The sequence below is a fragment of the Rhinolophus sinicus genome, linkage group LG10 (genome assembly GCF_036562045.2).
Source record: "Rhinolophus sinicus isolate RSC01 linkage group LG10, ASM3656204v1, whole genome shotgun sequence".
Taxonomy (NCBI): Eukaryota; Metazoa; Chordata; class Mammalia; order Chiroptera; family Rhinolophidae; genus Rhinolophus; species Rhinolophus sinicus.
The window spans coordinates 94421167-94435711 of NC_133759.1; the positions used below are offsets into that span (position 1 = coordinate 94421167).

At 49.2% G+C, this 14545-nt stretch overlaps 1 protein-coding gene across 3 annotated transcripts in view; it reads right to left on the reverse strand.

Annotated features, from left to right (window-relative positions):
• Positions 1-54: 54 nt before the first annotated feature.
• ADAM19 (ADAM metallopeptidase domain 19) overlaps positions 55-14545 on the reverse strand; it is a 76965-nt gene continuing 62474 nt past the window's right edge. For all 3 annotated transcript variants that reach the window (XM_019740367.2, XM_074313848.1, XM_074313849.1), the window contains 10 exons: positions 13640-13835; positions 12228-12336; positions 10716-10920; positions 9887-9964; positions 9659-9767; positions 8457-8601; positions 7555-7639; positions 7027-7251; positions 4385-4537; positions 55-3616 (listed from right to left, as the gene is read on the reverse strand). In XM_019740367.2, the coding sequence (XP_019595926.2) occupies positions 3563-3616; positions 4385-4537; positions 7027-7251; positions 7555-7639; positions 8457-8601; positions 9659-9767; positions 9887-9964; positions 10716-10920; positions 12228-12336; positions 13640-13835 (1359 nt within the window). In that variant the 3' untranslated portion in view covers positions 55-3562. The remainder of the gene's footprint in view (positions 3617-4384; positions 4538-7026; positions 7252-7554; positions 7640-8456; positions 8602-9658; positions 9768-9886; positions 9965-10715; positions 10921-12227; positions 12337-13639; positions 13836-14545) is intronic.

The window sequence follows — 14545 nt, forward strand, 5'->3', positions numbered from 1 at the left end:
GTCCTTTCCAGGCTGAGCAGGACATTGAAATAAACAAGAGTTGCCAAACCAGACAACATTTCAAGTGACAATTTATTTTAATTAAATATAAACAAGGAAAAAAGGCACCATGGCCCATTCAAGTATTTTGCATAGATGTACACATTTTGTAAACAATTAATAGGTGAACGAGAGAGAAGAGCATCTGTTTCCCACGAATAATCTCCCAAATAAAAGAAAATTCACATTGCCCTGGATCCCAGACACATACATACACATAGTGGATGGTGTGAGAGGATGCGGGGAAGGGTAATTTAGGGGGCGCTTGGCTTGGATTCTGCAGAACCCCTCTTAGCACCTTCCAGTTGGTATTTCCTTGGCTTTCTTATTAGGTGTCCAGCAGAGCTGTTATACACACAGTTAATACAACCACTGACTTTAGAACTGGTCCTTAATTTAAATATGCAAGTCTTCCATCCTCTCTCCCAAATAACAAATTTGGACATAGCTAAGGGGGGCGGGGCCTTTGGATTATTGCAAGGAATGGTAAGGGATTACTGCAATAGGGGGAAGGGGCTATTGCAACACCATGAGGTCTGCAAGTGTCTCGGAACTGGGGCAGGAAGGGACTTAGCTTTTATAGGAAGAAGTAAACAAGTCTAAAAGAGAACCCAGGGCAAGCAGGTAGTTACGCCTGGGAGCCAGGTGCCTGCGTCAAAGCTCCCACTGAGACAGGGAGCCAGGCGCTGTCTCCCTTGGGTCCCCTGAGGTTTACATTTCAGAGATGGCTCCCAGGCTCTTAAGAAAAACATTTCCAGGGTTGTAAAACTGGCAGAAGGCTAAATCAGCTTTTAAAAAGATTTATATGCATCTCCATCTGAACAAAGGGCTGGTCAACTCACTCCACCAAGGCTTAGTTAAGCCCTTTCCTCCACCCCCTCCACCCCCCAGACTCTGAACCTGGACCCACTCTCAGCCTTAGCCAATACACAGCCCCTCCCCAAAAGGCTGAGCACAGAGACAGTGCTTGACGGTGCTTCTTTCTAGCCAAGTTCACTCCTTCCTACAAAGGAAAGTTCTCTCGCTCTGAGCTTTGGGATGCTGGCAGACCTCGCAGCAGCGTGCTCCCTATTGCAATAGCCCCCTACCCTAACTGCAATATTCCCTTCCCCAGGCTTGCAGTAATGCTTTCAAATCAAGTCCCCACCTTCCTGAAATCCGTATTTAGTTTTGTCACCTCAAAGCAGCACACGAGCCCAGGAGAGAAATGGGGGTGCACCATGGCAGGTCTTGCTCCTGGGCCTCGGCCTACAAGAATGACAATGCCTGGCACCCCAGACAGAACCAGGAGGAAAACAGTCAGTAGAATCGGCTGCCAAAGTCTCTATCAGATTTTAACATGTGACTGCCTTCCAGTTCACAGTAGAATTTTATGGGATGGAGGGAAGGTGGTATTCTGGAAAACAAATGGAAAACAAAAACAGCAAGAAAGCAACAACCCAGGTCTCTTTCTGGTGTGGTTCCAGGGAGGGTGGATTTCGGGTTCAAAAGGCTCATGTAGCCACAATGGCTGTGGCATTTCCCTTCCAAGCCTTCTACCTCCTGGTGTTGGGGGAAAGCTGGACAAGCCTCCGACTGCCTGTGAGCCATGGGTTTGGCTTTAAGGGTGATTTGGGGTTTGTTTGTTTGCTTTTTTGTGGGGTTGTTTTCCCCTTTCCTTTTCTGGGTCCCAGCCTTGAGACCTGGGACCTTTGGAGTAGCACACTAAATGGCAGGGTGTCCCCTGGCTTAATCCGGCAGCAAGGAGGGCAGACCATTGGCTATGGGACAACCAGGGCCCGTGTCAGGGAGCCAGGGGCATGAACACCGTGACTACCTGAGGGAAGAGAACCTCATTTTCCTGAGATCTTTCTAATCCACTCCCCGTGTGTCCCCAGGTACAGATCCCACATCTCTCCCTTGTCTACAAACCCAGGAACATCCATTGAGCACCTACTGTGTGCAGAGAACTGTAAGGGGGTCCTGGGGAGTGAAAGCTCAAGCCTCTTCCTTGTATTGAGGTTTTCAAGAGTAAACAACTGCTCACTGCAGGAAGTGGGGAGGCCCCAGCCACACAGCACCTTTCTGGGGGGGGGGGGGGACAGTCTCAGAGAACATTCCAGTGGCAAGCCAGCTGAGTTAGCAGAGCATCACACAGCCCTCCTGCCCTGCCCCGGGGATGGCAGGACCCACTGCAGTAGCATCCGCCGGTCTGTGTTAAGTTCTTTCTGTGAGGGCCAGATAAAGGCAGGGATCAGGAGGGAACAGAGGAAGTGGGTCCTCAACAGCCTGGTTGGCCCCAGCTCAGACTGCTCCATCAAGGCTGCTGACTGCTGCTTCTCTGGGGACCTCTAGAGATAGGCGTGCTCTCTGCTCAGGCAGCAACGGGCCTGCCTCAAGGGACAGGCTGGAGTTCCTAGGATGTCTACTCCCTGCACTGCACCTGCTGCTGCCCCCGGGGACCCTACTTTCCTTAGATTTAGGTCAGGAAGTAGGAGGGAGACCCTCACCCTGCTGAGGCCACAAAACACAATGGAAAATAAAGCCACGACACCCACAGCCACGGCCCAAGTCTACTGAGGTCAATACTCTTGAGAACCAAGGTAGGAGCTCCATTGGCAGGACCCTGACTTGTAGGTCACTAGCACCAGATCCCTGGGACGTCGGGACTGCTGAGGGTCCACCCTGCACAGCACCACACATTAGATGGGCCCAAGTGGGGAAGGAGAAATCAAACCCGCGGGGGACTTGGAAAGTGCAGAAGCAAAAACAAAGGGCAACCAAGAATTATCGTTGAGTCAAGAGTTAAAACCTTTGGCATTACGGCTCAGAGGAGGCCTAGCGCTCCCCCTGCTGTCTACACTGCCTACAAATAGTACCTGTCTGAGTCAGAGTGACCCATGTAAATAAGGGGATATGAGAGTTTGGGGAGTGGGGTGAGGAGGGGACTTGACTTGTTCACATGTCGCCGCAGAGCCAGAAGCTGTGATGTCAACCAAGCCCTGGGCAGGGCCACAGCGCTCAATCTCAGAGCTACAAAGGACAGGCAAGTGCCCAGCCTGTCTAGCCTGGGACCTTCCAGGAAGACAGACTCAATGGAAAGCTCTCATGTAAACCCTCCACCATAGGACGAGGATGGATGGCTTCTCCAAGCTAAGTCCTCACCTGAAGGGCTAAAAGGGACTTTTCCCAGCTGGGCTCACCAGCTCGGACAGCCTGGGCTGTCCCTATTGGCATCTCTGAGGTGAGGGGCCAGTTGAAGGGAGGCTGGAGGAGAGCTGCCATTCGTCCTCTCCTGCGCTCCCCTCTCCCTACCTGGGGCTGTATATTGCACAAAACAACACTTGGATGCCTTCATATAGAGGTCCCTCTGGGCCTCCAAGGAGGCTGAGGAGGTCTGAGTCCAGAAGGAGATTTTCGGAGATGCGGTGGTCCCAGGAGGAAGGTGGGAGGTGAGGAGGAGCTCAGAGGTGGCCAGACAGTCTTCTTCCAGAGGCCGCGGTGTTCAGATTCCTCAAGCAAAGGGAGCAGCCCTTAGACAGGTCTAGATTCTCGAGCTAGTCATTCCCACAGCCCTCTGTGATCTGTATTCAGGAACCTGTGGAAAGAGAGAAGGGAGGGAGAGAGACATCAGCTACCTGCTCCTCAGTGGGATCAATGGGCAGCTGGCCTCTTGCTTTTGACAGGCTGCAAGGGCAGACAGTCAACCAGCCCAGAAGGAGGGTTTCCCGGAGAAGTCTGTTGGCAAGTCTGCTCATTGAGACCATAAACCTTCCATGGCGGTGTCCCCCGACCCTGAGCTGACAGCCATCCCCCTCTTTCCCCACAAAAGCTGCAGCTCAGTCCACAGATTTCCCAGGGCCTCCTGGGAACACAGGGCGGTCTGCCACCTTTCTCACCTCCTCTCGGCCCAACTCCTAGGACTGGCAGCCGGAGGCCCCATCAGCCAAGGGAAGAGGTAATAAGAGGAGTCATGTGTGCACGTCCTACCACAGGCCAGCAGTTGACAAACTAACTGCTGGGACCTACACAGCAACCTAAGGGAGCTGGCTCTTCTTATTGCCTCTTTCCAGAAAAGGAAACTGAGAAAAAAGAGGGTGACCTGCTCAGGGCCTCCCGGCTGGTCAGTTGCAGATCCAAGTGTAAAGCCACCACAGTTCAGCCTCCAGGATATCACCTTTCACATGAAACCAAAAACCCTACCACCCATTTAAGGGACAGTTATGCAGGCACCAAGAAACGCTAAGCTTTTGTCCTTGGCCTTTGTTCTGGAAGGTCAGCCCTGTAACTCATCTGTTTTCTCAACCAGTCTTGCCCCCCGCAGCCCTCTGGCTTCAGCTTTTACCTTGAGGGTAAAAAGACTCACCTTTGGGGCAGGTGCGATCAGAGGCTGGGATTGATGAGGGCCCGTGGCAGTGGGCAGCAGTATGGAGGCACCGCCTGGCCTGGGGAGGCCCTTGCGGCCTGGTACCGGGTTAGCTGGAAGCGCCTTCTGGGGTGGCCGAGGCCTGGAGAAATCCTGGGGAGAAAGCCACAAGCCTCACTCAAAAGGCCAGAGGGGCCTGTTCGAAAGAAAATGCTTCCAGTATAATTACAGATCAAAATCAGACGAGAAAAGGGATATATTATCTGGTCCCGTTTAAAAAGAAATTGTGTGCATATGTTTCAATGCTCAGGAAAAAGCCTTTTGGGAGAGCAATTTGGCAGAATCTATTAAAATTAGAAATAAGCGTTCTCGGATCTAATCACTCCACTTCCTATGACCCATGTTAGAGAACTATTTGCATAGGTACACAAAAGTGAACTTGCAAGGCTGTTCCCTGCAGCACTGTGACAGCAAAAGAAACTATAAATAACCCAAATTTTCACCAATAGACAAAGGACTAAATTTATACGGTGACATGTGATGCAGCATTTAAAAAGAATGAAGAAGTTTGATATGTGCTGTTGTGGAAAGATGATCAGGAGTCATTGCAAGCTGACGTACAAGCTTGAAGACAGTTTACGTAAAATAAGTCACCATGACCCTCTCTTTCCTGGCCCCCAGTATAAATCTAAACGTGCAGAAAAAAGTCAGGAAGGATACAGACCAAACTGGTAACAGGTCAGGGATGGGTGTGAGTGTGTGTGTGGGGGGAGGGTGCCCAGGTGAACATTTAAATTTTTTTTCAGTAAGAGCATATATGTATATTACCTGCGCAAATAAAAATAAAATTGAAAAAAAGCCTGGTTGTCTATGGGGGCACACGAACAGGAATTCTTTTCTTTGTGCTTTTATATTACCTTCACGTTTTATCTCTGTCTCAATGAGGCCTACCCTGACCACCATATTTAAAATTGTAACACCCTTGCTCCTGGGCCCACCACCACCACCCCACCTTATTGCTTAGTGCCTTGGGGTGGGCTGACATCACCTTCACTGAATAGGCCTCCAGTGCCCACACTTTTTAGGAACAGTGGTCTGAACAGACCACCCACCCTCTCTCCTCCTACACCTGTTCTCTCTTGACACCCTTATCTGTGTGTTGCTTTCTCCCCTCGTCCTCCCTTTCTCTCCTCTCCTTTTGTTATGGCTGAACTATGCCCCCTGAAATTCGTATGGTGCAGCCCTAACCCCCAGGACCTCAGAATGGGACTGTATTTGGGGACTGGGCCTTCAAAGTGCTGAGTAAATTAAAATGAGGCCCTAATCCACCCTGATTGGTGACCTCAGAAGAGGAAATTTGGACACACCGGGAGACACGGGGCACGCGTGCACAAAGGAAGGAGCATTTGGGGACACAGGAGAAGCCCAGGAGAGAGGCCTCAGAAGAAACCAAACATACCGACACCTTGACCTTGGACTTCTAGTCTCCAGAACTGTGAGAAAAAATTCTTGTGTTTAAGCCTCTCAGGCTGTGGTATTTGTTATGGCAGCCGAGGCAGACTTGTACTCTCATCCCCTCCCCTTCTCGCTCCTCCTCTGGCTCTCTTCCCTTTCTCCCTCCCTCTCCTCTCTCTCTGTCAGTCTTTCCCCTCCCTTTTTGCACGGCTTTTCCCATCACACCCCAGTCCCAGATGGGAAAGAAGCTTCACATTATCAGAGAACCAAACCTGGTGCTCTTAGCTCTGCCAAACTGTGACACTGCCCCATGTCCCAGGGGCCCTCCAAGACCCGCTGCCAACCCCACAGTCCTTAGGTTCAGAGATAGCCTGGGCCCCAGTGGAGCCCTCTGGATTGTGCCCAAGAAAATCAGTCCCAGGAGAAAAAGAAGCAAGTCCCCTGCCCCACTGAGGGGTCACTCCCGAAACACACTGGCTGACTCCGGAAGGCACCAGGCCCAGCCACCACCCGGGAAGCCCCTGCGTCTGTGCGGCGGGAACTTCTGCCAGAAGGTACAGTTGGAGCCATCAGAGCACAGGCATGCCAGGTAAATGGGTGGCGATATAGAGCCCAGCCCCCCTCACACCTCCCAGAGCCTCCTGCCCCTTGACCTGCCCTTCAAATGAGCAAAGCATCATGGTACATCCCTCAGTCAGACTTCCTGACTAGTGGAAGAGAACAATAAGTACAATTTGGTGGTATCATTATGATGAGAGAAGTACAGGGCCACCAAATTCAGGCTTCAGGGATCAGACAAGGCTTCTTGGGAGAAGTGGCATCTAAGTGGCATCTATGAGGAGGAGCTTGGCATTGGAAAGGCAGAAAGTATATCGGGCAGAAGGAACAGCATTCACAAAGATCTGGGGGAGAGAAAAAGACCAGGAAGAACTGAATCAAGTTAATTCTGGGTGGAGGGTTGGTAGTGGCTTGTCATAAAATAGGAAAACAAGGGAGGAAATCCTCTGTAGTTTAGGGGCTACCTGGGGAATATATTTCCCCACACTTATCACTCTCACACTATATTTACCAGAATGCAGAAAAGGCAGTCAACTCAGACTCAGTGAGTTCCCAGCCTCAGTCATTTTGCATTGCTGATGGCCTTAAAAGCAATGCCCCCTGCCCAGTGTTGCCGAAAATCCACTTACCTGGGAAAGGATGCAATTTGGTGCAGGGGGCACTGGCCGGCTTGGGGGAGGCCTCCTGGATGACTCCTTCCTCTCTACTTGGGACCAGGCCCCTGGGGAGTTCCTAGGCGTCCTGATGAGGTGTGCAGATAAGGGCGCAGGTGGGGACCCGCCATGCAGATAGTCCGGAGGGGGCCGGGGAGGAGGCTGGGAGGGCTTCCGTGGGGTTTCAGGGGTGTTGGTCACCTATATGCATAAGACAAGGAACATCTGAGACACAGGAACTCTCAATGCTCTTAAAAACTCAGGGGTGCCCCTGTGTGTCTCACTGAGAAGACTAAAGGCTGAGGGGAGGGCAGGGTGACTTGTTAAATCCACCAGATGCAACCTTTAAAGTCATCAGGGGATGTCAGAACCAATTGAATGTCTCTCATGCCAAGAAAGTGGCTTTTATTACCAACCCCACAGGCCACAGAGGTTCTTAGGAAAATCCAGCAGGGTCCTGAGAATAAAGGAAAAATAGCAAAGTTCAAGGCGCAAAGCCCTTACCTTTCGCTTGCCCTGGGGCGTCTGCAACTTGAACGTTGGGTTGGCATGGCCAGTTCCACTGCTCTGAGACACCCTGAAGGGACAACTAATAACAAGGGATGGGGGAAGGCACGTGATCATCAGGGTCAGAGCCTGAGTTCCCTCTGACTCAAGCACAGCCAGTAAACTGCTAAATCCTCCCTAAGTCTGCTCTGGAGGAAGTGGGATGGGTCCCCCTGAGCCCCAGCTCCCTAGGTATGGCCTAGGGACATGTATGGCCAACGGAGAACTCCCAAGAAAGGAGAGTTGACCTCATACAAAGCAGAATTTTCCTCAGCACTTTCTCTTCAACCTTTTAAGACCTTTCTCCCTCAAGGGGACATAAGGATGTCACCCATCATCAACCAATCCCCCTTAGGCATTGATCCAGAAGGACCTGGGATTTAAAATCTTCCCCAGAACAAGTATAGTTTCATAGGGAACTCAGAGATTAGACATCTTCAACATCCAAAGGAATGAAGGTCTTTAAAAACTAGCTTAGGTGAAGTCCAGCCACCCCTGTGAGTGTCTTGAGCTAGACCTTCTTTCTTTGTTGCCTCAGTTTCCTGCTCTTGAAAATGGGGAGCAAATCAATTCGATTAAGGATGGAAAACAGATTTCTTTTCATACTCCAACTTGAATTGCTTGGGGGCATTCTGATGAGACGGGTTCTGAAGCGATGACCAGGCTCAGTAGAGAACACTTATGGTGAGATCAACTAGTAATGTCTGCCCCGGTCACGGGGCACGGCGGACAGGAAAGGACAACATGTACCTTGCATTGGCCTTCCCTGAATTAGACCCACCACCACCCATTTTTCCACCAGGTACTGCTTACAGAAGGCTTGATGGGGACCCCAAGTCCTTCATGGCACCCCAGCATACCTGAACTGTTGCCTCAACTTGGAGGGAAGGGCTAAGGGCTTGAGTTGGCCCAGTTTGTTGTTCTGTTTACAGCAGTAGTACAGCAGCATGAGGACGGCCAGCACAAACATGGCTGAGAATACTCCAGCTACCACGGGACCAACACCTTCCAGAAAGAGAACCCCCGTGAGAGAGTTAGAGGCTGTTTGGACTACAGTAGTGGATTTCCAGCAGTGTGTTCCTGATTCTTCTTCAGATACTTGATTTGCATTTAATGTGTATTACTTATTTTAACTTAAAAATCGCAATAGAAAGCACACATTGTGTACCACTGGGAAACCACTAAGAGCAGCTGAAAAATCAGGTCAACTTGCTGGTGCAGACCTCAGAATAAAGTTTCCCCAGCCACTTCTGTTTAACTGAAGAGTCCCTTTCAAGATCAGGAGCTCCAGCTCTATTATTATTTACCACTAGTTTTCAGCCTGAATCATGTTTTCCTGGACATAAAACAACCAACACAAAACACTGAGAGGCTTAGCTGACCTAAGGTGAGAACTCTCACACATAATCCTCAGTTTCACAGGTGGTTTCATCAAAGCTGTCTCAATGTCCTCACAAATTATAAATGTAATTATACACACACACATACACACACACGTATACCCATGACACATGGCTTTTATCTGTCTTATACACTGAGGTTTCTTCCTTGAAAGATTCTGCTTTTTTAAAAAAGTTCTTTGCTACTATTTTTTTAAAAAAAGCTTGGAAACCAAACAACTAGAATCCTTGAGATTTCCACTAAACAACTATACATTTTTCTGAGTGTCTAGTTTCCATTTTAAGCGTTATTCATCCAAGGGAATCTGAACCAATGTTGCTCAGGTTCATGACTATTTTTAGGTGGCTTAGAAGGACTGGTCACCATCCACCCCTCCAAAAAGGAAGAGACTGTTCAATAACCTATGGTCTGTCTTTCTCTCTCTCTAAGCAGGTTGATCCTCAGTAGAAAGGACAGAGGAAGAGCCGCTGAGCTGAGCACCACACTAGGCTGCCAGCCTCAGCTGTTCCTCCCACTTGACCTGTCTTTTCTGGTTCCCTCAACTACAAAATCAAGGTGATGAAACTGACTCATTATCTGTGTGCAACATGCCACCAGCCCCCAAAGCACCCACCCCTCCTCACAAAGGTGGGCAGAGGCCCCAAGCAGGCTGGACACTCACTCTCAGGGGGCATGGGCCCACTGTCGATGCTTCCCCCCTGGCCGGGCATGTTGCAGAAGGGCGGGGCCCAGCCCCGGAAGCAGTGGCAGTTCTGGTTGTTGTTGCAGACCTGGAGCAAGGGCAGGGCAAAGGTGTCAGCACCCTGGACAGCTCCAGCCTCCCACAGGGCCTGCCCCCCTGACACCAGCAGGGAGGAGCCCCAGAAGCCCCCACCTCCTGCACACGTACCCCGTGGCCATTGCACTTCTTCCCACAGCCTTCCGTTTCAAAGAAGGAGGTGTTTCTGCACTGCCCCTCGAAGCAAATCTGTAGTGAGGAGGAAACTGAACTGTGAGCACAATGGAGGGGACACTTGGCAATCAATCAGGAGACTGGGGTTTCGTCCCTAGAATATATGGGACTCAGAAGCGCAGCCCATCAGGTTAGTTATTACAGTGAAAAACAAAAACAACATAAAAAGCCAAGGACAGGACAGTAGTTAACTAAATTCTGCTATTTCTTTTATGATTAGGGAGAAAACAAATATTATATGGTTAAAACATTATATTAAATAATAAATATGTGTCATTACATTCAATATTACTGTAGTTGGTTATACGTTAGATACTTAATTCCATATTAATATGCACTAATTTAAATATTACACTTAAAAGTGACGGTGACAGCAATCTGCCATGTGCCAGGTACTATACACCAAGTGCTTCATATGCTTTTTATAATTTCATGTTCACAGTTAACTCTGAGACAGGTGCCATTATTTTCCACAGGTTTCCCCAACTCCTAGTCCAGTCCGTGTCTAATTCACGTAATAATCAAGGCTGAGGGTGAGAGTGTTAACAGCTAGCCCGTCTACATGGTTTACAGGGATTACCTCACGTAGTCCTCACAACAATTCTGTGGGGATGCGTCTCGCTTTGCTTTATAAAGGAAGCCACTGAGGCAGAGAGGCTGGGCAAGCTGGACTTCGAACCCAAGCGTCCTCCCTCCAGAGCTCGCACTTCTCAGCCACTGTCCTCTGCAGCCCGGCTCCTGCGTGAGGCTGGAAAAGGGGACTCACGTGGTTGTAGCCACACTTGGTCCCGGTCATCACCAAGCCTGGGTCCAACATGTCCCCCTCCTCCTCGGGGCCTCGGTAGACGTGGGTGCCCCGACATCGGATCTGCCTCCCGTTCATGATGATGGTGGTGTCGATGGGGACAGCGTTGGACTCCAGGGGCCGGGCCTCGGGACTCTGACACTGGATCTTCCCACACTTGGCATCTCTGGGCCCAAGCAGAGGGAGGGGGGATTAGAGGCAGGGGAAGAGCCGGGGCACAGAAGGGCTTCAATCTTTCTTGACCAGCATAGCAGGCCAGGGTTGGGGAGGGGCACAGGGGCTATGAGCACACTCCAGGGACCCGCCAGGAAAGACCCCACGTGGACTTAGACCAAGGGAAGGAAACAGGATCCTTGTCCCCAAACAGATCTAGGCCAGAAAGCTGGTCTTGGGAAGTCCTCTTTACTATGACAATGGCCTGAACTGAGTAACCCGCCCCTTCTGCTCCTTGCACTCCCACGCACCAGGTGCGCCAGCCAGAAGCCTGTATCATCCCCAATGGCCCATTCTCCCTCACTCCCAGGTTCAAGCAATTTTCAACCCTCCCTCCTATATACCTGCCCTAATTCACACCACCATCCCCTCTCACTTACCTGGATACCAGGAAACTGATCTTCCTACCTCTGCTCTTGCCCCACTGGAATCTAATTTCCAAACTGCTCTCAAGCCAAAGTCCAAACTCCCCGAGCTATGCATTCAAGACTGTTCATGATCTGGCCCATGTTTGATTACCCAGGCTCATTTTTCCGCAGCCCCTCCCCCTCCATTTCTCCCCAGAATGATACTTTATATCAAATTGTTATCAGTCCTTCTGACCGCCAGTTTTTCTCTACTCATCTCTGCCTAGGACACTCTCCCAGGTACTAGCACCATTCCCCACCCTGTTCAACTAGATAATTTCTCCAGATCTCAGCTTAGACTTCCTTTGGGAAATCACCTCCACCCAGTAAGATTGGGTTGGGTGGCTCTCTTTGCATGTCCATTATCACACTGCATTGTTAATTAAAAGTTCCATGTACTCAGCAGAGGTCTGGCACGTGGTAACCCTCAATAGATAGTGGATGGGTGAATAGATGGATGGATAGATGGATGGGTGGATGGCTGGCTGGTTGAAATGATTGAACGAGTGAGTTAATGAATGATAGGCTATTCAGATGAGGGTATAATTAGCACCCTGCAGAAATGACACAAAAGGCTGATGCCCTGCCCTACTGTACGAAGGTCCCTAAAGGAAGTCTGATCAGCTTTCTAGGAAGCATTGCCATCCACACCCTCCCTCTGACTTCCTTAGGGCTGAATGGGGCATTGTCCAGAAATGGGCCTGGAAGAGATGACTGACTGTGACCAATTTATTTAAAGGCCCAGCAGTGGGGCCAGCCACACTGCTGAGCTGTGTGGGAGTGAAGCGGACAGAGCAGGAATTGCTTTGTGCTGCCCACCCCCGTCTCATGGGGTCTGCCCTGCGGTCATCACCTCATGTTGCACTTCTTGTGTTCCCCGTTCATGTCCTTCCCACAGTTTCCAAAGGTGTCCCCGGCCACATTCACCTTCTCGAAGCAGAGATCAGGAGCAGGCCGCGCTCCTGGGTGAGCAAGAAACATTCATCCGCACATTAGCCAACTTTAGTGAACGTCAGAAGCTCCCAAAGGGCAGCGCTAACCCTTGACACAATCTTGAGATTAAGAAACTTTCCTGGGACAGAACATGCAGACTTTGCTTCCTGTACCCCCTATCAGGTTATTCCACCCCTACCTCCTCAAGACCTAGGTGTTATATCAGTTCTTTACACTTTATCGAGGTTTTCTATCTATGGCAGGTTTGTGTGCTAACTCTTCTCTCTAATGAAGAAGGCCTGTCTCATTTCAAGATTTTTAAAAATATACCTATTTTTAAATACATGTACAAAACTTAAAAGAAATAAAGTTATGTTTGGGGAATTTTTCCAACTAGCCATTCCAGTTCCTATTTCCCTATACCTTGGAGAAGCAAACACAATTAACAATGTATCCTCTACAGATAACGGTATTATTGTCTAGAGATAATTCTTGTGTATCTTTTAGAGATAATGTATCTGATAAAGGATGGCAACACATTCTAGTCATTGTGCTACATCGTTTAATTGATTGTGCGAGAGCATCTTATGCAGTACATGCAGAGCTACCTCCATCTTTTATTCAGCTGCATCGTGTTCCACTGTATTGATGTACAGGAGTTAATTTAATCAGTCCCTACTGAAGGATACATAGGTTGTTATTGTTATAACTAACGATGCCGCGATGCATATTCTTGCAAATCTCTTTCCACGTGCACGTGAGAGTACAGTGTAAGATACATTCCTAAGCAGTAGAATGGATGGGTCTGATGAGTAGCATTTATAGTTTTCCGATCTGCAAATTGCTCTCCATTGGGGTGGGACCTGTTTCCCCACACTCTCCACACAACTATAGTATTATTGCTCTCGTGGTGGTATAGTATTATTATTATTATTATTACTACGACTACTACAGTATATTAACTTTTCAGTCTTTGCCAATCTGAAATATGAAATATCCCATCTTACAGTAGTTATACTTTGCTTTCACCTAATATGAGTGAGAGTAAACATCTTCGCATAGCTCAGGGCCGTTTGCCTTTCCTTGTCTGTCTCCATCTTCTGCCTGCTTTTCTTTTGGATTATCCTTATCCATTTACCTGCTCTGAGAACTTAAAGCATTGAGGAACTGGGAAGAACACAGTCCATTGCCTCTCCCTGGAAGTCTACCCTGCCCCAAGTGTCTGCAGATGCTGTTTTGAAGCCAAGATTCTAAGCTACCCAAGCGCCTGAAGGGGGAGGTTGGTTTGCCAATAGTGGGGCGGGAGGAGGGCCACTGACCCCACTCACTTACCAGGCCCCCACAGCTGCTGGCACTGCTCCTGGTAGGTGAGGCACATGCCGTTGTAGCAGTAAGCCTGGCCGCCCTCACAGGGGGTGCCGTCCATCTGGTAGAAGTTGGTGGGACAATGGGGAGACTTGCCCGTGCAGAACTCTGGGAGGTCGCACTGCCGTGCCTGCTCCCGGCACAGGGTGCCAGGGGCCAGCAGCTGAGCCGAGGAATGAGAAGGAAACACAGTCAATCTTTCAGCTGCCCTCAACCCTACCAGCAAAGGACTCATGAGCGTCACCCTTGTGGAATAGAATTTCCCATCACCCTTACTTCAGAGCACCTCTGACATGACCTCATTAGTTCGAACCATCAACCTTTTAATATGAATAGTGACTTAGAGTTTCCCAGGTCATTTCACAAATGCTAACTCACTTCCTCTTCATAGCAGTCTTAAGAAGTGGGTACGAAATAATACCTATGCAACAATTTACAGTTTACTAAGTGCTTCAGTAATAACGGCTACTTTTAGGGAGCTCCACTCAAGTGCCCGGTACAAATATTACTTCATTTATTTTTCATGATTGTTTTATGTAATGTAATTATCTTGTTTTACAAATGATGAAACCTGAGGTAGAAGACGTTAAGCAATGTATCCAAAGTCTCATGGCGAGTTAGTGGCAGGTGAGCCAGGTCCATTAACATATAGGCACAGATACATACACACACACACACACACACACACACACACACATAGGTACATTATAAACTCACATATGCAAACATACAGACCCATTCACACATATACAACCAAAATATAACACAATATGTATACACATCTTCCCCTGAACATCTACATGTATACCCACGTGTGCACACGCGCACACACTAAACCAGTATGCACACAACATCTTTGAATTTACAAAGTCC